The sequence below is a fragment of the Lontra canadensis genome, unplaced genomic scaffold (assembly GCF_010015895.1).
Source record: "Lontra canadensis isolate GAN:19392208 unplaced genomic scaffold, GSC_riverotter_1.0 scaffold140, whole genome shotgun sequence".
Taxonomy (NCBI): Eukaryota; Metazoa; Chordata; class Mammalia; order Carnivora; family Mustelidae; genus Lontra; species Lontra canadensis.
In genome coordinates, this window is record NW_022631134.1 from 471,319 (window position 1) to 497,276 (window position 25,958).

Consider the following 25,958-nt stretch of genomic DNA (forward strand, 5'->3'; position numbering starts at 1 on the left):
TCCCTTCCTCTTTTCCACCTGATCATCTATCTGCTATGCAAAAGAAACCAAAGACACATTTAGGCAGACTTAAGTAATAAAGGGTTGTTATAAGCTGTATGTGATAATTATAAGAAGGAATTATTATAAAGCTATTCATGTTAATAAGAAAGATATCTGAGCTCTACAGTGAGGGTTCTGAAAGACTGGAAGAAAACTCAAGTGGTTGTTCACTTTGTTTGTGTACAAATTTGTGTACAAAGTAGCACACAATTTTGCAACTAAACTATCATGTTGCAGCCTCAACAGAAAACATCTTTGTCTCTCTGTTCTAGTAAATTACCATTATTTTGGTTTGGCTATTCTCTATGTCTAGTTTCTATGACTAACTTTTTTCTAGGATTACTAGTTTCTGCTTACTCAGATCTTTGTTGTTTTTACTTTCTCATGGCTTCTACTTATAAAATCTTTTACTATGTGTTTTACTTTCTGCTTCTTTTGCCAGTTGTTTCTCTTCCTCCCTCCTTTCTCATCAGCCCATCTTTCTTTCTCTTTGCCTGGAATTCAGGCTTCCTAAAGTAAAGGATTTAATTTGTGCCATAGTTATCCTTAGCTTTTCCTTATTTGGCAGAGTTTTATACTAGTTCCATTTAAAATGGTTGCCATTGGATTTACATAGTAATAGCACAGAGACCAAAGCTTAAAGAACTACTTAGTACGGTTCCAATCATGTAATAGATATCTCCTCAGGACTGTAATTATTTAAATAATGCTTTAAAGAAGAGCTGTTCTTGAATTTGGCTGACTAGTGGGGAGGTTTTTTTCCCTTTAAAATAATGCATCTACCTATGTAAACAAAATGAGCCATGTAATTTGTGTCTTTTTCAGTAATATTTTGTTGAAGGAGTTGTATGACTGTTGTATAACAATTCTTCTAATACGCTACCAGAGCAGGAAAAACTTTATGGTTTCCCCAAATCTCCAGTGACAACCAAACTACTACTGTCCAAGGCTAATCTTCTTATTTTGAGATTCTCTCTATCCTGTCCTCCACCCAACCCACCAAATATAAGGCTTACACTGAAATGTCTTCTCTTCTCTCTAGAGTGTCACTTTTAGCAGGTTATCTGATAAGTAAATAGACAGGTAGACAGACAGACATGGCCCTGGTTCAAACCACATATCCAGTGGTCTGCAGGGTATTTCCCTGAATTTCTTGTTTTTCACCCCAATCTCGAAATGTGTAATGTAGCAAATTCGTAATTTTCTCCACCAAAGCCATTTTCACTTCCTGGGCTTGTGCATATGGTAATACCTGGATACCATTCAATTGCTTCCAGTTGGCTGGCTGACCATGCAAATCTGGCTTCTGACTCATACCACAACTGGTGACTAATAAGACTCCTTTTCACTATTTTTGGTTCCCAGCTAACTTGATTTCTTATACATTCTATACTTACCTGAGTCTGAGTAGCTCTAGTCCTGACCAGCTTCCACTTTATCTCTTATCATGTGGTTCCCAATTCTATGTCTTTTCTCTTCGCTTTATTAACATAGGTAACTTTAACTCTTTAACTCTTTACTCTTTAACTCTTCCCATGTAATACTGTCTTGCCTCTTTTCTTGGAAATCTTGCAGCACCATTCCCTCTACCCTACCCAAGGTCCAGATTTTTATCACCACTCCTTGGCCAACTCCAATCTCCCTACATCTTAACTCCTGTTCTGTTACTAATTGACTGTTATAATTGACTGTGACTCAAGACAAGTCACTTTTTTCCTCTGGTCCCAATTTTATTTTCTTATAAAGGGAAAGTATATTAAACCACCCAGTCTCTAATATTTTATAAAATTACGACAGACATTGGAACTGGCATTGGAAACTTCAGAGATAGCTTTGAATCGTTTTCTGACACTCACCAACCCCACAGTTTTCCATTGATTAGTTATTAAATTCTTCCCTGATTGTGGCTTTTGATCCAGTTCTCTTTTCCATATCTACCACCACCGCAGTTTTATTTCTTGTTTATAGTATTATAGTTAGCCTCCTTAGAGATTTACCTGCTTTCATTCTCTCCTCTTAAATCCATTTATTACATATATTTAGGAGTGTCTGCCCAGCCCATACTCTCTTCCCTTAGAATTGCCCAGAACACTACCAATTCCTGATACCTGATCAAGAAAAAGGTTGGATCTAAGCAGCCATATTTATACCAGATCACCCCAGAAGCAACTGATTAAGTTATATAAAATAGATACTTTTCTCAAAAATGTGAGCCGCAAAACCCAGAAAGTATAATTATATGGTAGTAGGAATGTAGAGTTGAGACTAGATTTGCCTTTCTGTCAGTCCAGAGCAAGGTGAAAGTCATAGTTAAGAGAACTGGAAACCAAGAGCAGAGTGAAGGAAATAAGTTTGCAGAAAGAACAGGTGTCAAGAAAACGGAGGAGATGTTCACAAACACACACACACACACACACACACACGAATGCGCACATAAACACAGGTGTAGAATGAGTGCTTATCTGTTAGTTTTCCAATTCCCTTAGAGTCTAATGGTATTTCCTATAGTTGACTATTTGTAATCCCTACATTTCCTTAATTTTTTAAATCTTAAGTTAATTTTGAGTGGGCTTTGGTCCATTTCTTAACATCCAACCCATCCCCTAAGACATCACAGTTTTACTAACCCTGTAATTTACTTGTTCAGAAACTTTCATTGGCTCTCCATTACTGATGCATTTGATCCCAGGTTCTTAAGTTTGATGTATTTGGGTCCATTCTCTGGCCTGTGCTATTGTTTTCACACTTCTCTTTCATCTCCTCCTATATTCTTACCTAATTGTTCTGTCCTTTTTCCCCAAACATGACTTATATTCTCCTTGCTTTTTGTAATAATTTTGTAATAACATACCCCTCCATAAAATTCTTAATACGTTCACTAAAATCTATAGGACAAAATCTAAACACCTTATCATGAAACAAAGTTCTTCGTGATCTGGCTTCTGCTTGTTGTTTTAACCTAATTTCTCTACTGCCCTCCCCACCACAGCGCTCCATGTCTGCACCAAACGGTTCACTATTCGGGTTCTCATCATTCAGACTAACTTTCTGCTTTTTCAGTTCTGTCCTCTTGTATATGCTCTTCCTCTGCAGGGTGTGTCCTTCTTCATGTCTTGTCTTGCCCCCCACATATCCCCCAAGATCTTTCTACTTCTTTTAGGACTGTTCTTATGTATTATTACTTTGGATCCTTCCTGAACTTTCTTTTTCACCATCCTCCTGAAGTTATTCCCTTTTTCAGTATATTGATATATCTGATCTTTACCTGCTCTTTATATACTGGATGAACATTTGCTTCATTACACTTTGTCTTCCTTATATACTTCGTGAGGTCTACAAGGATAGAGCAGCCACATCTAATTTACCTGAATAGCCTCAGCACACATCTCTCAGAGAATATATTGAAGAAGTCAGCAAACTGGATTAAGGAGAGTGAGAACTATTGAGTCACATAGATTTGAGTTGACTGTGTCATTTTCCAGCTTTGTAAATTTGGGCATTTATTACCTTCTCAGAATCTCTGTTTCTTAATCTGCAAAATATGGGTGATGATAACTACCTCACAGCATTCCTGGGTTACTAAATCAGACAATGTATTTTAAATGCCCAATAGAGATCCATCTCTAGTAGGTATCTATTTATTTTATAACTTTTGTTGAATGAACACATAAAAATGAGTGCATGAGCGAGTGGATAATTGAGTGAATGCATTTGAATGAATAGAACAAATATAAAAATCTTTATAATGGCTTCACCAGGAAAGACTTTCTGTACACAAGGCTGTCTTACTCTTTAAAGGGATGGTTAAGATATCAGCAGGCAGCAATATAGCAGTCAAGGCACTGGGAGCCTGAACCTTGAGAATGTGAGAAAAGGGTAAGATGGGGAAAAGCATCCTTTTTTTTGTTGTTGTTGAAAAAATTATTCCCTGCTGTCACTTTAGCCTTGTACCTTTTTTTTTTCTTCATCATATTAAAGAACTCTAAGGATGGGCTGGCTGCCAACTCATTCAAGGTACATCAGCATCTCATTAGCCAGGTGACAAGTTAGGCCTCACACAATAGGCTCTATGGATTTTGAAAAGAGAAAGTGGGTTGTTATTAATAATAATATAAATTATTATTGTTGAATGGAGCTTTCAGTTGCCTAATTATTAGGCACTACATTTTCTTCCTTAGAAAAAAAAGAATATTGACATTTATGTAAAATCTACTGGAAAGCATTAATTTAGAGTCCTATGTGTTTCAGGTATCCATCTCAGGAATTCAAGCTGAGAAAGATAATCTAGCAAAGAGGATTTTTAAGTTGTTGACTTTATCTCTATACTCTTTAGATAGAAATGGACTTTGATGACAGACTCAAATCATCAAGCCAACATGTATTACTATACCGCTTACCCATTTATCTTTATTAGTCTTTTTTGTTAATGCCTCATCACCTTCACATTATTAGTCTGGGTTTATGTCACTGTATTCTGTTGTGTCCCTGAGTAATAGAAAAAGAAATTAATTTTGAATTATACAATAACCAGGATTCAGAGTTCAGCTCTGCTGCTTACCTGTGTGAACTTAGACAACTTATATAACCATTCTAATCTTCTCTAAGATAAGGATAATGGGGGGGGTACCTGGGTGGCTCAGTGGGTTAAAGCCTCTGCCTTTGGCTCAGGTCATGATCCCAGGGTCCTGGGATCAAGCCCCACATCAGGCTCTCTGCTCCCCAGGGAGCCTGCTTCCTCCTCTCTCTCTGCCTGCCTCTCTGCCTGCTTGTGATCTCTGTCAAATAAATAAATAAAATATTTTTAAAAAAAGATAAGGATAATGGTTCCTAACTTATAATTAGAAATTTAAAAAAAAAAGAAATTACATTTTGAAACTATCTACCTTAATGGTAGGCTTATGATAGGCGTTTGATAAATGTTAGTCAGTACAAAGAATTTACCTTATCTAGTTGTTGATAGAACTACTTCACACATACATGTAAAAAAATATGTAAAATTTGTGATCACAGAGAAAATACAAGATTTTCTCTGTTAAAATTAAATTAAAATTGTTTTAATTGTTAAAATTAAAATTAAAATACAAGATTTTCTCTGTTATAAAGCATTGCCATTTGTAAGTCATGTATACAGCATTGTTAAGAAATTCAAGTGAAAACGTTAGGAGCCCGTGATGCCACTCTACCACTATAACATGATTATAATTTTGTATATTTTATCTCTTTATTCTCACATTTTTCAGTTGAAATGATTGAATGTATATAATTTTAACTATTTTTTACTTGATATCATGCCGCCTTTATGGCACTACACTGTGTGTCAGTGAGAAATATTCAAATTTGTTTAATCATATCCTTACTATTAGATATTTGGCATATATCTAAGGTTATTACTAAAAATCATATAATAAAATTTGTACACATTTAAGGGATTTTAGAGAGGAGAGGGGTACTTGCTTTCTAGTCTAAATCCCTAGTGAAATGAATGACACATATGTGACATTAATCCTTGAAATGTTGTTTTTCAAAATGAATACATATCCTTCTAGAAACTAAAAGCCTTCCCTGGACAAGATTCAAGGCACTGTTCCTAGACCAAGTTAGTAGGATGGAACAGGTAGAAAAATAAAAGATGGGAGAGTGTGGTTCAGTATTGGATTTGGATGTGGTAGAAAACAAGATATTTGTCATCTGTGACTTAATTAAAATCAGTATGCTATTGGTCCTTGAAGAAATTAATCATCTATTCTTGAATTCAGTCAGATAGTGTGTTAGTCTTTCCACAAGCCTATTATGAGAAAAATGATGCTAATACACACTCCCTACTTTTTTAAAGTAATACACAGTCCCTGCCTTCTGGAAGCTTATGTTTCAGTGGAAGTGACAGTTATCTTTTAAAGATCACTATAATACAGTTGAGAAGTGTTCCATTGCAGGTTAAGTATGCTACAGGAGGGCGGGCAACTTTCTTTGGAGCCCACAGATCAACTCTGAGTATGTGCTGACCTAATAAGGAAAAGAAGAACATAGTTACATACTTTTTCTTGTTACTATCTCCCAACTCTGGGAAGTGTAAATGGCCCAACCCTGAGAGCAGTACTGTACACTCTCTTGACTATTCCTAAAGGTTCACATAAAGTATCTTATTATGGGTCTTAAGTATGCTAGAACCTTCTGCTTAGACTTCCTCTTTGGGTTCACAGCATTTGGCAAATAGGCCTCAGTCCCTCCTTAAAAATTCAATAATTAAATTTAATGTTGATCACCTAAACAAATAAAAGGAATCATGGTTGACTTTGAGATATCCCATCTATACTCAGTGTTTTAAGACTTAGATACTATGGAATTGCGGTATTATACTATACTATACTATATTATATTACATTGTAGAGTATTATAGTATAATGCATTTTATTCAAAAGTAATACATGAAAAATATCAATCCTTTCCTTTAATTCTGAGCCATGTTTCTTATTTCACCTCAGCAGGTAGTATTCCTCTTTTTTTTGCTCCAGCCTATAACTTGATTTTTTTCCATGTTGTAGGAGGATTTAGAAGCCTCAGCCACCCATAGTGAGATCATGTTATCATCAGACTTAACCTGGTGGGAGTTGGGGATTAGATGAGACACTGAAGAAGTTTAAAAAGAACCTCACTGAGTAAAGCCAATTTTATCCAGAACCATTGAAGTTCACAGATTTTAATTAACAGTTTGAAATTTGTAATATTACTTGAATTTCAAATGGGTGAGAATTTAACACTGTATTATAGGAGCCCAGGCGAAAGGACATGAGTTGCGTCACAGAGACTTATTAAATGCGATGGAAATTCAACAGACAAATGCCGGCAAACAGGTGCAAGAGCTGAATTAATTTTTAAACCCTACCACTCAGGGGGAATTGCAATGCATCACGTTGACAGCCACAGCACGTTGCTAATTTCATTCACAAGCTTAAAAATCTCAATACATTTGAACATGTGAATGTATTAAATTTTAAAAAGTCTAAGTAGCATAAGGGTATCCCAGAACTAAAAATGAAAATTTCTCTCTGGGACTTCAGCAAGTCATTTATCTAGCCAGAAGCATGGTGCTTTTTTATGAATGAAATCTATCTTACCGCTTCCCCATACAAATTGTGTTCTATTATTGTATGTAGTGCAGACTGTTACTAAGCAAGGTTTTCTCTTACTTTTAATATGAAATCCCTTGTGAGTCAGCAGAAAACGGAGTATTCACTGATAGAGTTTCCAACGTCTGCTGTCACACATGAAGGAGGTTCTGTGTCTCTGCTTCTGATGATGTTAAGTGGTCGTATTCCTGGAGTTAAAAATACAACAAAATAAAACTAAATGAAGGCAGAGACTTTTTTGGTGGTATCATTAAAGGTGGCAAATTGTAAAAATTTATAAAAATATATTATAAAACTCAGAAAACTGTTTTCACCAGTAATTTACCTATTTTGAGGTCCCTGATACCGTTGAGAATTCAATGAAAACCCTGGGTTATCTCCACATAAAACTACATACACACAAAAAATCTTACGAAGTTTTTAGGGTGTTCATGAATCTCCACACTTAGAATACAGTTTATGGTGCATCTTGATCTTTGACACTGGAAGAATACCTCTTATTTAGTGGATTTTTCCCTTTACCGCCTGCTGTGAACCAGGCTTTAACCTGGGACTGAGGATATGAAGGAAGATAATAAAATACCTTTGGATCTTTTACAGTCTAGTAGATGTTAATAGACCAATAATGTAGAATGGCTATAGTTGAAATAGGTATAAAAAGATCAATGCAAAATCTTCCTGGAGAAGATGCCACATTTGTGAGCCTTAGGGATAAGTAGACATAAACTATAAGAGGAAGAAAGGCATTTTAGACTATGAAGAGAGCAAGGATCACTGCCCTGTCATTGCTAAAACTGTGTTTATAAGAAGTCCACAATATCAAATGTATAGAAAATCTTTAAATGTTACAATATTTCTCAAGAAGCTTTAAAGAAAAAATAAAAGGAGCTGGGTTTAATTATCCAAGATTTTAACCAACAGAGCCCTTTTTGCTAATTGTATATAAACTTGTGCCCTCATTTTGCTTAGCAAGAGAATATTAAGCACTAATTTTTGGAGCATAAAAACAACTATAAAGCGCTCCTTTCCTAGCAAGTGAGTCAGGAAAAGCTCAGTCTGTACTGCATTGGATGAGTCTAGATTCTTAATCAAAAATATGTAATCAGTACTTATCCAAAAGTCTTTTTGATAATGCCAGCAGTAGTAACTTTCTTTTTTAGACACCCTATCAAGAAAGCTGATGAAAAGAAGAGGCAAATTTACAGTCTAATAACCTGAGCTAACAATATGTTATTTTCAATAGAATGAAAAGGACAAAAGCTTAAGGTATTCATTACGGTTCCCAGGGTAAGAGACCAGGGCAGTTGTCGCCTTCACCAGATGTGCTGTCTTTAGGCCTCACAATGCACATCTCCCCAAGGGAAAAGTGGAGAGAAAGCCAAACTCCTGCAACTTGATGCAAAGTGATTTGGGTTCCATTACAACATGTCTCAGTAAAAGGCTATTCAGGCTTAGAGTAAATATTCTACCCTCGTTTTCTCCCAGAAAATGAGATTGTTATATAAAGCACTAGACATAGAATCAGAGCTTCTGGAAATCATTCTGAGCCATGTGATTTCATCTTAACTTCCTTTAATTCTAATGAGGGAAAAGGAGATGAGATGGATTGGTCAATGTACCATCTTAAAATTCTTGCTTTGTTTTGACCACGTGTAAAGACAAGAAAACTCAAGAACATCCTCAGGAAACTGAAAAATAAACACCTATCTGATAAATTGAGTTTAAAAAAAAAAAACAAAAACAAGACAAAAAACAAATAAAAAATTAATGCTAATCTGGCCTTCCCTCTCTTCTGGAGGAGTTACATTCATTCTGTATTATAAAAGGAATGGTTGTAGGGATGGGCTTCATGTTAAAAATGCCAATTTCCATTTGAGTCCTGTGAAGTTGAGAAGTGACCTTTAACCCTCAGTTTTACACCTTTTAATGGAAATGAGAATATCTACCTCTTATCTCAGAATTATTATAAGGACTTAATGACATAATTAAGATATGTAAGGAATAATTAACACCAAACATACTTTAAGTATTTTCCTACCCAGAAAACAAATTCTATGGAATGGGTAGTTGATATTGAAAATTAAGGTTCTTATCAGAAAGTTTGGAAGTGCTAGGTAAACAAAGTTTTAGCAGTTATATTCAGAGCTTTACCATGTTAGTGGACATTGTGAATCACCAGAAGAGTGTAGCTGGCTGCATTTCTCAGACATTACTTGCCAATAGACATTTTGGTATTTGGTTGGGGAGTGAAGGTGCTATATAGTTAACAAGGTCATTATCCCCAGAACAGTAGATTGGAAAATGCTGTCTACACAGTGGTCAAGATTGTTTTTTTTTTTTTTCCTTTTTGTTCCCTTAATAGTGTGTACAGTTCTTGTTTTTAGCCCTCCTCACAATATTTACATATCATTCTCATTGGGTTTGAATTTCTTGAGCACAGGGACTGCAATGCCTTCATAAACATTTTAATCCCCAATGTTTAGTATACTGTGAATAATAAATACTGTCTGAATGAATGAATGATGCATTATTCAGGATGCAGTTACTGAATTTTACCAAATATTGCTGATGCCAATTTTAATTGAAACAATTTATGTTAGCTTCAGAGTCCACACAACTAATAAATGGACTAAATAAATTTGGGTCCTGGATTTCTGAAAACAAAGGGCATGATTTAAAATGATTCATGAATATAGTTCATCCTTGTGGAAGTATGCTCAAGAAAGAAGATGTCCAGTGCAGAAAGGTGCTCCATGAAAACTAGAGCAAAGGAAGAAGGAAAGAATGGACACAAAAAAAATACCGTGTGCTCAAGATGCCAGAAGACAAGTTGTATATGTGGATGGCAAAAGAAGTCTAAAAGTTTAATAATGGGACATAATCTGGCCAGGTGAATGTAATGCAACCTGGAAGGTTTAGGTTAGTTAAGATAGGGCTCTTACAGTTTTTAACATCAATCATTAAATAGTCAAAGTCAAACTAGAAAGTAAGTTTTAAATAATTTCTCATTTTTTAAAAGATTTTATTTATTTGAGAGACCACACATGAGAGGGGGGTAGAGGAGAGAGAAGCAGGTTCCCCACTGAGTAGAGGCTTGATCCCAGGACCCCGAGATCATGACCCAAGCTGAAGGCAGATGCCTAACCGACTGAGCCAGCCAGGTATCCCTGATTTTTCATATCTAATGCCATACTGTCTTCATAGTCGTAAGGCCTAAATGCCACTTTGTAAACAGAATTACACCATTAATTTGTACAAAAGGAAAGTTTTATACTTCATTTTGGATAGTGAAGTCTTTTAATCTGTTGCCTAAATCCAATGAGCATTACTCAAATGCTTCAGAGGTGCCACTTTGTAAACTTAGAAGTGCACCATTAATTTGTACAAAAGGAAAATTTTATAATTCATTCTGGATACTGAAGTCTTTTAATCTGATGCCTAAATCCAATGAGCATTACTCAAATGCTTCAGAGGTTTTCAACAGCCCTCTACCCTACCTACTCTCCTATTAGTCCAGGATGAAAATATAATTAGTTTGGTAGAATCTTCAAATTAATATATCACATCCCCTCCTCACCTACTCCATTGTACAACTGAAAAGAGTAAATAAATAAATGGATGAATGGCATTCATAAAGTGACTATACAGAGTACGTGCTTCCTAATATTTTCTTTATTTGATCTTTATAATAATCCTGTGAAAAGTGTTATTATCTCATGTTTTAGTGGGAAAGCAAACTTCAAAGTTCAGTGTTATTGCCCCATATCAAACAGCTGTTAAAAAGTAAAAGATCTGATCTTTGAACGTAGTTTCTCCTTTCCATAGCCCAGTACCATTTCTATTACAGGATGTGGTGTAAATATAAGTATTGTCATTTCTTATGCTTTTCCATATGGATGTTTAAAGTGCGTACGTGTAAGCATAGTACTCATACAAACAGTCTGACCACAATTTAGGTGAAGACAACTATTAAACAAAGGACATGTAAAATACTAATGGAAATACTATGTTCCCTAGATGGATTTTATGATAATGTAAATTTTATTCAAATCAGTTTAGCAAATCAGTGCAATTTTAATCAAAATATTTGTTATGTACTTCATTGATCATTTCTAAATTTAATTTAGAATAATAAATCCGTGAGAATACCCAAGGAAGTTTTTTAAGGAAGGATAATGGTGAGGTTAGGAGAGTTTGTATCATCTGATAGCAAAACATACTGGGGAAGAAAAACAACAATAATAATTTGGTATTGGCAAAAAAAATAGAAAAATACATCACTGGAACACAGTTGAGAATCCAGAGGTTCTATTTGTGAGTAAAAATGTGTATGATCGAAGTGGTACTTGAAGTGAGTAGGGAAATAATGTACAACTTAATAGGACAGTTGGCTATATGATTTTCAAAAAGATGAAGTTAGATACCTGCGTCATACCATACTAAAAATAAATTTTCTGTGGATTAAATATTTAAATATAGGAAATAAAACTAGAAATATACCAGAAAAGATAGAGTTGATTAAATCTACATAATGTTGGAGTGGGGAGAACTTTCCTAAACTTGATAAAATCTAAACGATATGAAAAAAATCTGTATACTCTTTTAATTTCTGTATGGCAAAAAAGTCCACAAAGTAAAAAGACAGTCACAGTCCCCGAAAAATAACTTGCAACTATACATGAGAGAAAATGGTTAATATCCTTATTTTATAAATAGCTCTTCTAAATCAATAAAGAAAAAACAACATCAGAATAAGAACATGGACAAAAGGTTTGTTCAGTCAATCCATAGCTGAAATCCAATGGCCATTATATTTGAAAGGATGCCCCATTCTACTAATTGCTAAAGAAATGCAAATAAATTAAATAACTGTAAACTATCATTTGCTCACTATTTTGGGCTAATTAAGGTTAAAAAGGGTACTAGTTTTAGTACTAGTGTAGATGGGAGGAGATGGGCTCTCTCTTGTACTATTGATGGAAATAAGTTGGTACAATCTATTGAGAGAGTAAATTTAGAAGTATTGATCCAAATTTAAATGCACACAAAGTCTTTGACCTAAATACTCTAATCCTATAGACTACTATCATAGGCTTAAATAGTTACAGATATTTTCCCCACAGTGTTGCTGTCTTTTTACTTTGTAGAGTTTTTCTCCCACACAGAAATTTAAAATGTGTAATTTACATGTTTACTGCAACATTTTTGTGATAGCAAAAATAGAGAACATCCTAAATGTTGCTGTGATAGCAACAGGAACTCCACCAGAGTAGAGACTGCCTCTATTTAATTAATGTTCTGGCTCCACACCACAAACCACAAACATTTGTTATTGAATGTACAAAATGGAGTATAATGCAACTGTACAACTGAAATTTTTAAATGAGATAAGTAAACAAAGCAAGTTGCAGGTTATTGTGCAGATCATTCCCTCCTTACAAATATATCTATAGGTATACTTATATACAAAGTGTCATATATATTTATCAAGAAAAAGTTATAAAATATACCTTTTATTTACTTCTTGGGGAGGGATTTAAAGAGTAATGACATTAATGTTTTACTACATCCAGAACTGGTATTTCTTCCTGCTTTTGTTTTTTGTTTTTGCTTTTGTAAACAATGACTATGTTTATAACTTTAAAGTACAAATGCAGTCATTCTTTAAATCCACCAACTCTTCTTGGTGGATTTATGGCAGTGAACAAACAGTTGTTTTCACTGAGCACATCAGCTAGTAGAGGAAGACAGGTGGTAAACAAGTAAATATTTGTCCCTGGTAAGATATTATGAAAAAAATTAAATAGTGTAAGGGGACTTTAGTGACAGGATGCTACTTTTCATAACTAGTAAAGACAACCTTTCTAATTCTGTGATTTTTAAAAAATTTATTTATTTATTTATTTATTTATTTGAGAGAGAGTACATAAGCAAGAGGAAGGAGCAGAGAGAGAAGGAGAAAAAGGGAGCCCATGTGGGGCACCATGTGGAGCTCAATGTGGGGCTCAATTCCAGGAACCTGAGATCATGACCTGAGCCAAAGGCAGATGCTTAGCCAACTGAGCCACTCAGGTACCACTAATTCTGTGATGTTTAAGAAGAGACTAGAATTAAGTAGGGAATAAGCCATCCAGGTATTTGAAGGCAGATTTTCAAGGTACAGGTCAAAGAACCTAGGTAGGACCATGCCATGGTTCAGTTAAGAACCATGTTTCCTGACAGCTTAAGGTCAGGAAGGTGAGGTCAGAGAAATGGGGGTGGTAGGAAGCAATGGCTGCATATGACATAGACACATTTGGCCAAGGTAAGAACTTCAATTTCTATTTCATGTGATAGGAAGACACCAGAAGTGTTGAACAGTATAATCACATGATCTAGTTTTTATATGAAAAGGACTGGTCTGGTGGCTGTGTGGAGAAGGTGATGATGGCTTGGATTAGGGTGATAGCAGTACAATTGGTGAGAAATTGTGGGGTTCTCAATGCAGTTCAGACACAGAGCCATCAAAAACAGCTGATATGACAGAAAGGAAGGAGAAGAATATGAGACTGTCTGAAACTTTAAAAATCCTGCAACAACAAACCTGATTTGGATGTGAGAATGGTGTGACTCTTAGGAGGCAAAACTCTTAACAGTTTCCTTGAACAGCTAGGACCAGTCTCTATGTCAGGAATTTTTTCAACATTACTGTGAGAGCTAAGTACCAAATAATGTAAAATTGAATTGAAATTACAACTTGTTTCTCCATAGTGGATTTAATATACATTTATTTTTAACTATACATTTTTTTTAATTTTATGTTATTTTTTTTCAGTTTTCCAAAATTCATTGTTTATGTACCACACCCAGTGCTGCATGCAATACATGACCTCCATAATACCGTCAGTCTCACCCAGTCCCCCACCCCCCTCCCCTCCAAAACCCTCAGTTTGCCAAAGTCTCTCACGGTTTGTCTTCCCCTCTGATTTCCCCCAACTCACTTCTTCTCTCCATCTCCCAGTCTTCCATGTTATTCCTTATGCTTCACAAGTAAGTGAAACTATATGATAATTGACTCACTCTGCTTGACTTATTTCACTCAGCATAATCTCTTCCAGTCCCATCCATGTTGATACAAAAGTTGGGTAGTCATCCTTTCTGATGGAGGCATTAGTACTCCATTGTGTATATGAACCATATCTTCTTTATCCATTCATCTGTTGAAGGGCATCTTGGTTCTTTCCATAGTTTGGCGACTACGGCCATTGCTGCTATGAACATTGGGGTACAGGTGGCCCTTCTTTTCACTACATCTGTATCTTTGAGGTAAATACTCAGTAGTGCAATTGCAGGGTCATAGGGTAGCTCTATTTTTAATTTCTCGTTAGCCATTAGGGAGATTCAAATCAAAGCCACATTGAGATACCACCTTACACCAGTTAGAATGGCCAAAATTAACAAGACAGTAAACAACAAGTGTTGGAGAAGATGTGGAGAAAGGGGAACCCTCTTACACTGTTGGTGGAAATGCAAGTTGGTGCAGCCACTTTGGAAAATAGTGTGGAGATTCCTTAAGTATACATTTTTTGAAGTGTACTTAGTGTACTTAACTTGAAAACACCTTGCTATTAAATGTCATGTTTTAATTCCTTTTTGTAGTCAGTTTTACTGACATAATTTTGCTATTATATAAAGTATTAAAAGGATAAAAAAACTCAAAACATTAAAAAAAACTGTTAGGGGGTGTCTGGGTGGTTCAGTCGGTTGAGTGTCTGCCTTCAGCTCAGGTCATGATCCTAAGACCCTGGGATTGAGCCTCACATTGTGTTCCCTGCTCAACAGGGAGTCCACTTCTCCCTCTCTGTCTGCCCCTCTCCTTTTGTTTGTGCTCTCTTGCTCTCTCTCTCTCAAAATAAATAAATAAAATCTTAAAAAAAAAAAAAACGTATTAGGAGGAAAACAGTTCTGCTATTTTGAAGAATTGAGAAAACTTGTGGTTTGGATTTCATAGGTGTTAAGTGAAATAAAGCATTAGAGAAAATCTCAACAATATTGTACACTAATCTTTGTGGAAAAAATTTGTGGAAAAAATTTGAGCTGAGATCACTGAAGGTCTTGATGACCATTACATTCTCATGTCTTATTTTATTCTGTAAAAAGAACTATGCAAAAAAGTTCATCTTGCATGTTGGCTTATTTCAGTTAATAAAGGCTTACAGTTTTGCATTTCTGGATGTTAAAGTTATTTGCAGATGCTCTGTTGCATGTGCAAATAATTGATTCATTAAGAACATTTCCAGCCAGTATAAATTATCATTAAATAAATTAAATACATTTGAGATAACAAAATTGCTAGCAAATTTGAGAGTTCATTTACCACATTAAAATCATAATTCGGTACCTACATTCACATTTGGCCAAAAAGTAGGACATTTCATGACATTATTTGAAAATTCAGTTGATGATGTTTTCTGTGACTAAAAATTCCGCTTCATTTAGCCATTCATTGATGTGACTGAACATTATACTCTTCATACATCCATCTAATGATATGAAAGAAACTGTTTGTAATAATGATTCTGGATTTTTATTCACTTATCGATTTATTTTTTTCATTCATTATCTATTTATTATCTTTTCAACAAACATTTACTGAGTGTTTACTATAGTAGTTCTTAATCTTGGCTGCAATCAAAATCCTCTGTGAAGGTTTTTGTAAGTAGTGATTACTGTGTAATAAACCCCTGAAACTGATTCCATAGGTCTGGACTGGGGCCAGGCATCTTTATTTTTTCAAAGGCTCCACAGGTGACTGATGACAAGCTTTTCTGTTAAGTACAAGGGATATGAAGAGTGATCATGAAATAGCTCCCGTTCAGAAGTCAAGGTACTGAGACAGACAAATAAACTGGTATTTGCAGTGGAGTGTGACAAGTGCACACCTCTTCCCACTTAGAACTCATATACATTGGCCGTGTATTGACTAAGTCCACTGGTAGACTTGAAAACACAAAAAAGAGATTTTTCTCTAAGCACCAAATCAAATGAGTCCGTGTTTTCTGTCTTACCTACTATGCCTTAATCAAATGAATTAGCCATACAAGATCTGTGACTAAAATCAGGAAAGGGAAGAGTAGAGAGGACCAATTTCTGTCTCTGATAAGAGGATATGGGATATGAGAAAGAGGTGGAAGAAGAAAGAAGGGTTGCAGAACAGTGAGCTCCTCAAGGGCAAGGCCCAGGTCTCATTAATATTTTTCTTCCTTTGGCCTAATTTAGAGTCCAACGGATATCCCCACATAGTCTCTACTTACCTAGGAGATCTCTGTCCCTTGTTCTCTGACCAGTAACTTACACAAGCAAACCCACTTTTGCTACCTAATAGGCACATGCCATGTACTGATTATCTTTAAACTTTCTAATTTAGATAAAAACACCTTGTTTAATCCTTGATAGTAGGATTGTCTTTTCTTGTCTTCTTTTCTATCTGTACCATTGCCAGTTGACATTTGTTTTTGTTTTTTTTACTATTTTAATTTCCATTACTATATGCCATTTAAATTCTTCTGTTTTTTTTTTCTTTTTAATTTCATTCTATAAAATCTGCATTGTCAACCTTTCGTCCTATAAGTTACAGAAACAAAAGTGCCGGTTTATAAAGGAAGGGTATCCCTGGAAATTGAGCTTATCTAAAATAAGGCAGGATATGTACTTTTGATCCCCAGAGCAGCATCAAAAAGCTCCACAGAACACATTGCCCATTGCAGTACTTTATCATCTTCTGGTCCATGAAGTTGTGACTTGCAGAGCTGATAGGACCACATCTGGAAATTCTATCGAGGAAACCCATTGCACAGAGTCCAGATTAGGATTCCCTAAACAAAAAATAAAAAAGCCCCAGAAGAAAAGCTTTTCATGGTTTGGAGTTATCCTATTATCTTTTAAGACCTTTCTAAATAAAATGGGAAGCTCTTATTTTCTTTCTTCATTATATGACATTAGACCTTATAAAGAAACAATTGATCACAGTGGTGTTAATTTTTCAGCTGCAGATTCATAGGCAGTGTGGATATATTTAAATGAATATTAATTATATAAACGAAGTTGCATCATATGAAATATGAATAAATTCTCACTTTATGTGAAATAGTTTGAAATAAAAACAGATCCCCTCAATTAAAAGAACTAGCCAGGAATCTCAGTTTCACAGCTAGCTGGCTGAATGAATTATAAACTGTAATTCTGCCACAGGAATGTGTCATTTTAGCTGGTAAAGAGAAATGCCTACCATACTTTTTTTTTATGTCAAATGAACCAATGCTATTGTTTATATTAGGATTTACATGGTGATTTCAGATATTATTTTAACATTTTCTATTTTCATTATTTTTTGAAAATACAATCATTGACAATATCAAGCAAATGCTATTAAGTTTTCTGCCTTTCTGTTATTTCATTAAATTGGTTAATGTATAGACAGGTATGGCTAATTTAGTGCTGTTAATAATCACATCCTCAAATGTATATCTTTGAAATGTGATAAAATGCCAAGAATGCTAAGCAATTACCATGTTGATCCATCCATTTAATTTCTGCAAAATTTTAGAGATAATGTTATAAAACAAAATTTTAAAGCATTAAAGCAGAAACATGCTTCATTATTTGTTGCTTCATGTGCTCCATGGATGTTTATGTCCTATTTTACCAAAAAAAAAAAAAAGTAAATTGAAATTTATTTTATAATACATTTTTTCTTTGAGAAAATTAGTGTTGAATTATGCAAGGTTTAAATCATGCAAGTCTTGAGGAATACACCCTTGCTGAAGTACCCTCTAAGTCAACGCTCTAAAATATGAAGAGTTGCATATTTGTTTAGCTCTTAGGATGCTGTAGAACACATTTCCCAGTAACCAAAACTCTTTCTGTGGAAGATGGGGAAATTGATTAGCAAATCAGCTTTGACTTGATGTTTTGTTTCTGAGAGACCTGCTTGTTAGTCGATATATTGTCTAACATCTAACATTTTTGAGCCTTTCAGCAAAGCAGTTTTTGTGGATGAAAGAGTGAACCCATACCATGGATTTGGTTAACTTAAAGCAGCCAGGTTCTCAGCTCTCTGGTACAAGTAAGATATTATTTCTCTCATTCTCTGATCCAGTTTCCTAAGAAGATTAATCAAATTTGTCTTAATGTACTACTGGACCTAAAGGTTACTAAAATGTGAACTAAGGTATCAGCCTTGTATAATTTACTTTCCTGTAAGAAGCATGCCAGTGAGACTCAAGAGCCAGGATTGCAGCCATACTCTCTGATCTTCATCCATAGGATATCTGGACCACAAGGATTACATCTCTATGGGATAATATTCTTTAGGAACAAAAATTTTAAGACATGATTAATCAAAAAAAAATTAAATAGAAAATTCCTGTATAAGTTAATTGAACATTATACTTTAATATCATATTTGTATGCCAATGGAGTAAGTCTAAGGAAAATTATATTTATTAATTTATTTAAAAATCAACATTTTTTGTTCATCCCTATTCTTGAAAACTAGGTGAAGCTTGTCTGTTTTGATGTTCATATTTTAAAACGTAAATAGTATCATACATGCATCATTCTGTAATTTTCTTCTTTTACGTATTTTAGATCCATTGTTATATATATTCTACATATTCTAGATACATGATTTGCAATTTATTCTCCATTCTTTTGCTTGTCTTTTCACTTTCTTGATGGTGTCCTTTGAATAATAAAATTAATTTTGATGAAGTATAATTCTCTTTTATTGCTTGTGATTTGAGTGTCATAGCTAAGACTTTTTCGTCAAATTCAAAGTCATTAATATTTATCCCTGTGTTTTCTTTCTAAGACAGAATTCTTTCTAATAATTTTATAGTGTTCTTACATTTATGTCTTTGATTCATTTTTGAGTTCATTTTTCTGTGTGATTTAAGGGTCCAACTCCATTTTTTAGCATATGACTATTTATCTAGTTGTCCTATTTGTTCAGCTGACCATTCTTTCCCTGTTGAATGGCTTTGACACAACTGTCAAAAATCAGTTGCTTAGGGGTGCCTGGGTGGCTCAGTGGGTTGAGCCTCTGCCTTCGGCTCGGGTCGTGATCTCGGGGTCCTGGGATCGGGCTCCACATTGGACTCTCTGCTCGGTGGGGAGCCTGCTTCCCCCTCTCTCTCTGCCTGCCTCTCTGCCTACTTGTGATCTCTCTCTCTGTGAAATTAATAAGGGAAATCTAAAAAAAAAAAAAAAATCAGTTGCTCATAGACTTATGGGTTTATTTCTGGTCTTTCAGTTATATTCCATTTATCTCTGGGTCAGTTGTTAATCCAGCACCACACTGTCTCAATTACCATTGTTTTTTAGAAAGTTTTGAAATTCTTAAGTGTGAATCCTCCTTCTTCATTCTCTTCCTCTCACTGCTTCTCTCCGACCCAGGATCATTTTGGCTGTTCTGAGTTTCTTACAATTCCATGAGAATTTTCGAATTAGCTTGTCAATTTGTATAAAAAAGTCAGCTGGGATCTGATAGAGATTGCAATTTGGAGAAGTATTGCCATCTTAAATAATGTAAAAAAAGAAAAAAAAAAACACTGTTTGCAGCTTCCATAATGTAAGGTTTACCTTTTGTTAACTTTATTCCTAAGTATTTGACTCTGATGTCATTGTAAATTAAATTTTCTTTAATTTCTTTTTTGGGTTGTTAATTATTAAGGATAGAAACACAACTGATTTTTGCATGTTAATTTTATATACTGCTGCTTTTTCTCAATCCATTTGTTCTCATAGGGTTTGTGTAAATGTGTTTGTGTATATCTAATCTTTAGTGTTTTCTATATATAAGATCCTGTCCTCTGTAAACAGAGATAATTTTACTTCTTCCTTTCCAATTTGGATGCCTTTTAGTTTTTTTTTTTTTTCTTGTCTAGTCAGACAATTGCTCTGACTAGAACTTTCAGTACTGTGTTGAATAGAAGTGGTGAAAATAAGTATCCTTGTCTTGTTCATGATCTTTGAGGAAAAGCTTTCAGTCTTTCATCTTTAAGTATAATATTAGCTTTGGGTTCTCATATATGGGCTTCATTATGTTGAGGTACTTTCCTTCTATTCCTAGTTCATGAGTGTTTTTATCGTGAAAGGGTGTTGAATTTCTTCAGGTGCTTTATTCTGCATCAATTGACATAATCATGTGGGTTTTTTCCTTCATTCTGTCAATGTATGTGACATACTACATTGAATAATTTTCATCTGTTGAACCATCCTTGGTCATGACCGTCCTACTTCTTCATGGCTTATAATCCTTTTAATATGTTGCTGAATTCAGTTTGCTAGTATTTTGTTGAGGATTTTAATGTTTAGATTCGTAAGAGATAACTGGTCTGTAATTCCCTTGTGATGGTTTTAGTTTCATAGTAATACTGGCCTCATAAAGTAATTTGAGAAGTGTTCCCTTTTCTTCAGTTTTTTTGAAGAATCTGTGAAGTAATGTTTCTAATTATTAGAGTGCTTGGCAGAATTCAGCAGTGAGGACATCTGGCCCTGGACTTTTTCTTTGTGGGTTGCTTTTGATTACTGACTTAATCCTTTCACTTATAATTGTTCTATTCAGATTATCTATTTCTTCTTGGGTCAGTTTTAGTAATTGTTTCTTTCTAGGATTTAGCAGTTCTAATGGATGTGTAGTGGTATTTCATTGTGGTTTTAATTTGCATTTTTATGACTAATGATGAACATCTTTACATATGTTTTGATTATATAACTTGTGAAGTGTTTGTTCAAATTTTCGAATATAGGTGGTTTGGCTTCTTATTAAGTTGTGAGGTTTCCTTACATATTCTGGGTAAGAGTTTTGTCAGATATGTATTTTAGGTTTAGTGTTTACTCTTACGTACAGTGTGCAGTAAGAGTTGAAGTTCATCTTCATTTGTGATAGTCACTTCCATTGAAAATCTGTCCTTTCTCCATTGAACTAACTTAACAATTTGATTAAAAAATCAGTTGTTTTTATAAATGTTTGTCTTTTCCAGAGATGTCCAATTTTGAGACCTATGTTATTTGGCTCATATGCATTTACAGTTGTATCTTCCTGCTGTATTGACCTTTTTCTCAATAGGAAATGTTTCTCTTTGGGTCTAGGAGTTCTCCTTTTTAAAAGTGTGATTTTTATAATATTAATATGATCTCTCTTTTTATGCTTCTGTCTTTGTGGTGTATCTTTTCACAGCCTTTTGCTCACTTTTACTCTTATCTGTATTTTCATATTTAAAGTATATTTCTGTTGGGGTGCCTGAGTGCCTCAGGTCATGATCCCAGGATTCTGGGATCCAGCCCTGCATAGGGCAGCAGGGAGTCTGCTTCTCCCTTCCCCTCTGCCTGCTGTTCCCCCTGCGTGTGCTCTCTCTGTCAAATAAATAAAATCTTTAGAAAAATAAAAAATAAAGTACATTTATGTAAATTTCTGTAGAAAATGTATAGTTAGGTCCTGCTGTTCTTTAGTCAGAAAACCTCATTTATATTGGAGTATTTAGTACATTTGTATTTAATGTAGTTGATATACTTGGTTTTTACTGTCTGCCATTTTACTCATTTCTATTTTCTTGTTCTCTTCTGCCATCTTTTATGTTAAGAAATATTTTTTTGGTGTGTACTCTTTTTATTCTCTATGAGGTTATTAGCTTTATTTCTTTGCATTACTTTTATTGATTGCTCTAGGGACCAAAACATGCAACTTTAACTTTCAGTACAACATATGAACCTTGCAAAAATATAGTTCCATTTAGCCACTCTAATCCTTTGTACAAATCTATACGTATATTGTAATGTATATAAATGTAAAAAATATTATAATTTCACTTTAGGAGTCCTGCCTTTTAAAGAAATTAAGAGAACTCATATAGAGAGATATATAGATATCTATAGAGATATATCTATAGTCTTTTTCTTTCTGTATATGCAGGTAATCATTTGGTATCATTTTATTTCAACATGAATTATTTCCTTTAGCATTTCTTGAATGCATACATATTAGCAATGAATTCTCTCATATTTTATTTATTTGAAAATGTCTTTGAACCTTTAATTCTGAAGAATAGTTTTAGATAGCTCTCTTGGAAGACAGTTTTTTTTTTTTCCTCAACACTTTGAATATTATTCCAGTATCTTATAGATTCCATTGTCCTCATGAGAAAATAACTGTTAATCTTATTTTTGGTCACCTTTATGTAAAATATTTCTTTATTGTATTCAAGATTTTTCTGTTTACCTTTAGCTTGTAGTAGTTTGATTATGATCTACCTAGATATAGTTTTCTTTTATTATATTTGTAGTTCACTGAACTTCTTATATTAGTGAGTTAATATTTTTCACCTAAGTTGGGAAGTTTTTTAATGGTTATATTCTCAAATATTTGTCTGACTCCTTCTCTACTCCTTGTTTGACTAGAGTTACTCTTAAGAGTTACAAAAGCTGTTTTTGACACAATAGTTTATATCTTGATAGAGTACTTAGAAATAAAATGAAAGAATGGATGAAATGCCAAATTTTCTAATGAAACGTGGTTCCTTAACTATATGCACATACAACCCGGTAGATTTACAGTGGAAAATATTAATTTTTCCTGTCCTCTTTTCCTCTTTACAAAATCTGTTCATAGGTGCATTTCCTCCCTCTGCTGTTTTTGCACGGAAAGACTTGCTACAACGATCTACCCATATTGCTACCAAGACTTTCCAAGCTTTTCGAATATTTGTGAATAATGAGCTCAATGAACTTTACGTAGGATTGAAGACAGCTCAGAAGTTTCTGAGACCCGGTGGCCGCCTTGTTGCCCTCTCCTTCCATTCATTAGAGGATCGCATAGTCAAACGATTCCTGCTTGGGATAAGCATGACAGAAAGGTTTAACTTAAGTGCTAGACAGAAGGTGATACAAGCATCACAGTTGGGGTCAGGTCATGAAAACAAGGAAGGAGGCTTGATAGGCAGGGCCCCTTTAATGTGGGAATTGATACACAAGAAAGTACTTACTCCAGAAGATCAGGATGTACAGGAGAACCCCAGAGCACGCTCAGCCAAGCTTAGAGCAGCTATCAAATTATGAGAAAGTTTTCATCATTTGATCCTTCAATTTTGTCCTTCACAGTTCTCTTTTTTTAATGTGGTATTACTGACCAACTTAATATAAGAAAGTATGAGAGAGATATATAGAAAGAGTTGTACTACATGTATGTGGAAATTAAGGGTATTTACCATTATTTTCCTTGGAAAGAAAACGTCAGAGATGTTAGCATGACACAGAGAGTTCAACTAAAGGAGCATCAGCATCTCAAAACTGGAATTATATTTAACTTTTGAAATGCAGTCCTTTCTCTAATCAGGAAATTTTTTTTTTAAAAGGGGAGAGTATTATGTGTGTATATCTAAATATGTAAACTCAAGCTGTCAAAAGAGAGAGATTATAATTGTATCTGCATGCTTTAAATTCTGAATTTAGATATTCAGATTTGCAACAGACTTTCTGTTGATCAAATAATTAGTAATGATCATTGAAGAAATTTTAATTTCTATTTAGGAATAATTACATAGTACTATAGTTCTCTTAAATATAGGAATTATGCAAATTTTAAATTTTCAAGTATTATTTTTAAGATGTATCAGACTGATAAATGTCAATTTTGATTTTATAGTATTCATTGTTTTAAAAGGATTTACAATATGATACATTTTTTCACATTGCAACGTAAAAATGCAGAATTGCTTTAATAGCTCTCATAGTGAATATTTCATGAAACATTTAAAGTCAATTACATTTATATTAATAATATCCCAGAATTCCTTTGACACATAATAAAATCATTATCATTTGAATCCTGCATTTTTAATTGAGATATTCAAAATAATTCAACCAAGTCTGTTTGAAATAGAGAAGTATATGATATATTAAAAATATTAAAATGAATGTGCCCCTAATGTTTTTACTTACCTAGTAGTAACTGTAATAGTAAAATGTTTATTTAGGAGACATTCACTTGGTAAATTATTCTTTAACATATTAATGAGATTGATTCATGATTCATGTATCAACTTTTTGTATGTAAATATGCATTTCTAATTTTTTTAGTTATTCAGCGAGTAATAACTAGTCAGAGAAACAAAGGTCAATGAAATATACACACCTCACAGTACCGGACCTATGGAGTATATAATTTAGTGGAGAAGAGTAATGGTAGTTAAATAATCACAAAAATCAATATAAAATTAACACTGTGGTAAAAGCTACAAAGAAGCAGTACAGGGTACTGCAAGAACATCTAGTAGGGATTTCACTTACTGAAGGAAACTGGGTCTGACCTGAATTATGCTTGAATTATGACTTGAAAGATTAATAATAGATATAATTAGTCAAAGGGTATATTGCCACGTTGATTAAAGGTATATATAAATGATTGTTTTCTTAAGTGATTATCCCTAAAATCATATTATACTATTAATATGCTTAGTAAACTATTCAAATATAGGAAAAATTCATCTCCTTAATTATGGTGACAGATTATGAATTGGTGAGTACAAGTGAATAAAATATCAACATAAGTATGGGCAAAGGATAAGAATTAAATACTTGAATTCACCTTAAATTTACTTTATCTCTGTAATATTTAATTTAAATTTTCAAGCTTGTTTGCAACTTTATAGGCTTTATTGAAATCTGAGCAATTCTGCGGTAGAATTAATTTCTAATTGTGCAGAACTAGAAAATATTCTAGGGAGCAGTATCCTCAAATTAGAAAAAAATGAATGTACCTAGGTTGCTTCACTGAATCTTTCCAGAAAAAAATGTTTTTTTTCTCTAGTATATGAGTTATATTTGTGAATGAGAAAGATTCCCAAAGGTACATTCCCATCCAAGCATCTGTTAGAAAATAAGAGTTCACGCTCTTGTACACTCTTATATTCAACAATGATTTAACCTATTTTATCTGTCATTTTTGGATCCTGTATAGTATGGGGATTTTTTCTTTAATGTTAAATTGAAAGTGACTGCACTGCATTGAGTAGTATCCCCCCCCCCAAAAAAAAAAAATTCATGTCCTTCTCAGAAGTTATCTGCAGTCTGATCACTACAGTTGTAAGTAGTTCAGCTGAAGTCATACTGGAGCAGAGCAGGTCCTTAATCCAATATATGTGGTGTCCTTATAAGAAGAGAAGAGAGGGGTGCCTGGGTGCCTCAGTCGGTTAAGCATCTGCCTTTGGCTCAGGACATGATCCTGGAGTCCCAGGATAGAGCCCTGCATTGGGCTCCCCATTCACTGGGGAGTCTATTTCTCCCTGACTGTCCTCCCTCTTGTGCTTTCTGTCTCTTACCTTCTCTCTCTCTCGAATAAATAAATAAAATCTTAAAGAAAAAAAAAAGAAGAAATAGAAGAAGAAAAGAGAAATAGAGATGCCAGGAAGAATAGCACATGAAAATAAAAGCAGACATTAGAATGATACATCTACAAGCCAGGGGACACCATGGATTGCTGGCAGCCATTAGCAGCTAGGAGAGAAGAATGGAAGAGATTCTCCTACAGTCTTACATAGGAACCGACAACTTCGCTGACATGTAGATTTCAGACCTTCCAACTCCGAAACAATGACAGAATACATCTCTATTGTTGAAAGCCACCCAGTGTGTGGTAATTTGTTATAGCAGCCCTGGGAACCTAATACCATGATAGAAAAAAATCTTGATTATGCATGAAAAAATCCTTTCTTCAATAAACACAAAACTGTTCTAAAATGTTGTAATGTAAAA

The 25,958-nt window shown here is 34.3% G+C and overlaps 1 protein-coding gene across 9 annotated transcripts in view; it reads left to right on the plus strand.

Annotated features, from left to right (window-relative positions):
* METTL15 (methyltransferase like 15) overlaps positions 1–25,958 on the plus strand; it is a 309,773-nt gene that overhangs the window by 156,937 nt on the left and 126,878 nt on the right. Inside the window, exon 6 of one of the 9 annotated variants that reach the window (XM_032843439.1) lies at positions 22,819–23,021. The exons of 7 other annotated variants lie outside the window; for them this stretch is intronic. In XM_032843439.1, the coding sequence (XP_032699330.1) occupies positions 22,819–22,921 (103 nt within the window). In that variant the 3' untranslated portion in view covers positions 22,922–23,021. Of the gene's footprint in view, positions 1–22,818; positions 23,553–25,958 lie in introns of those variants that run through there. One more of the 9 variants, XM_032843434.1, reaches the window with a different exon arrangement.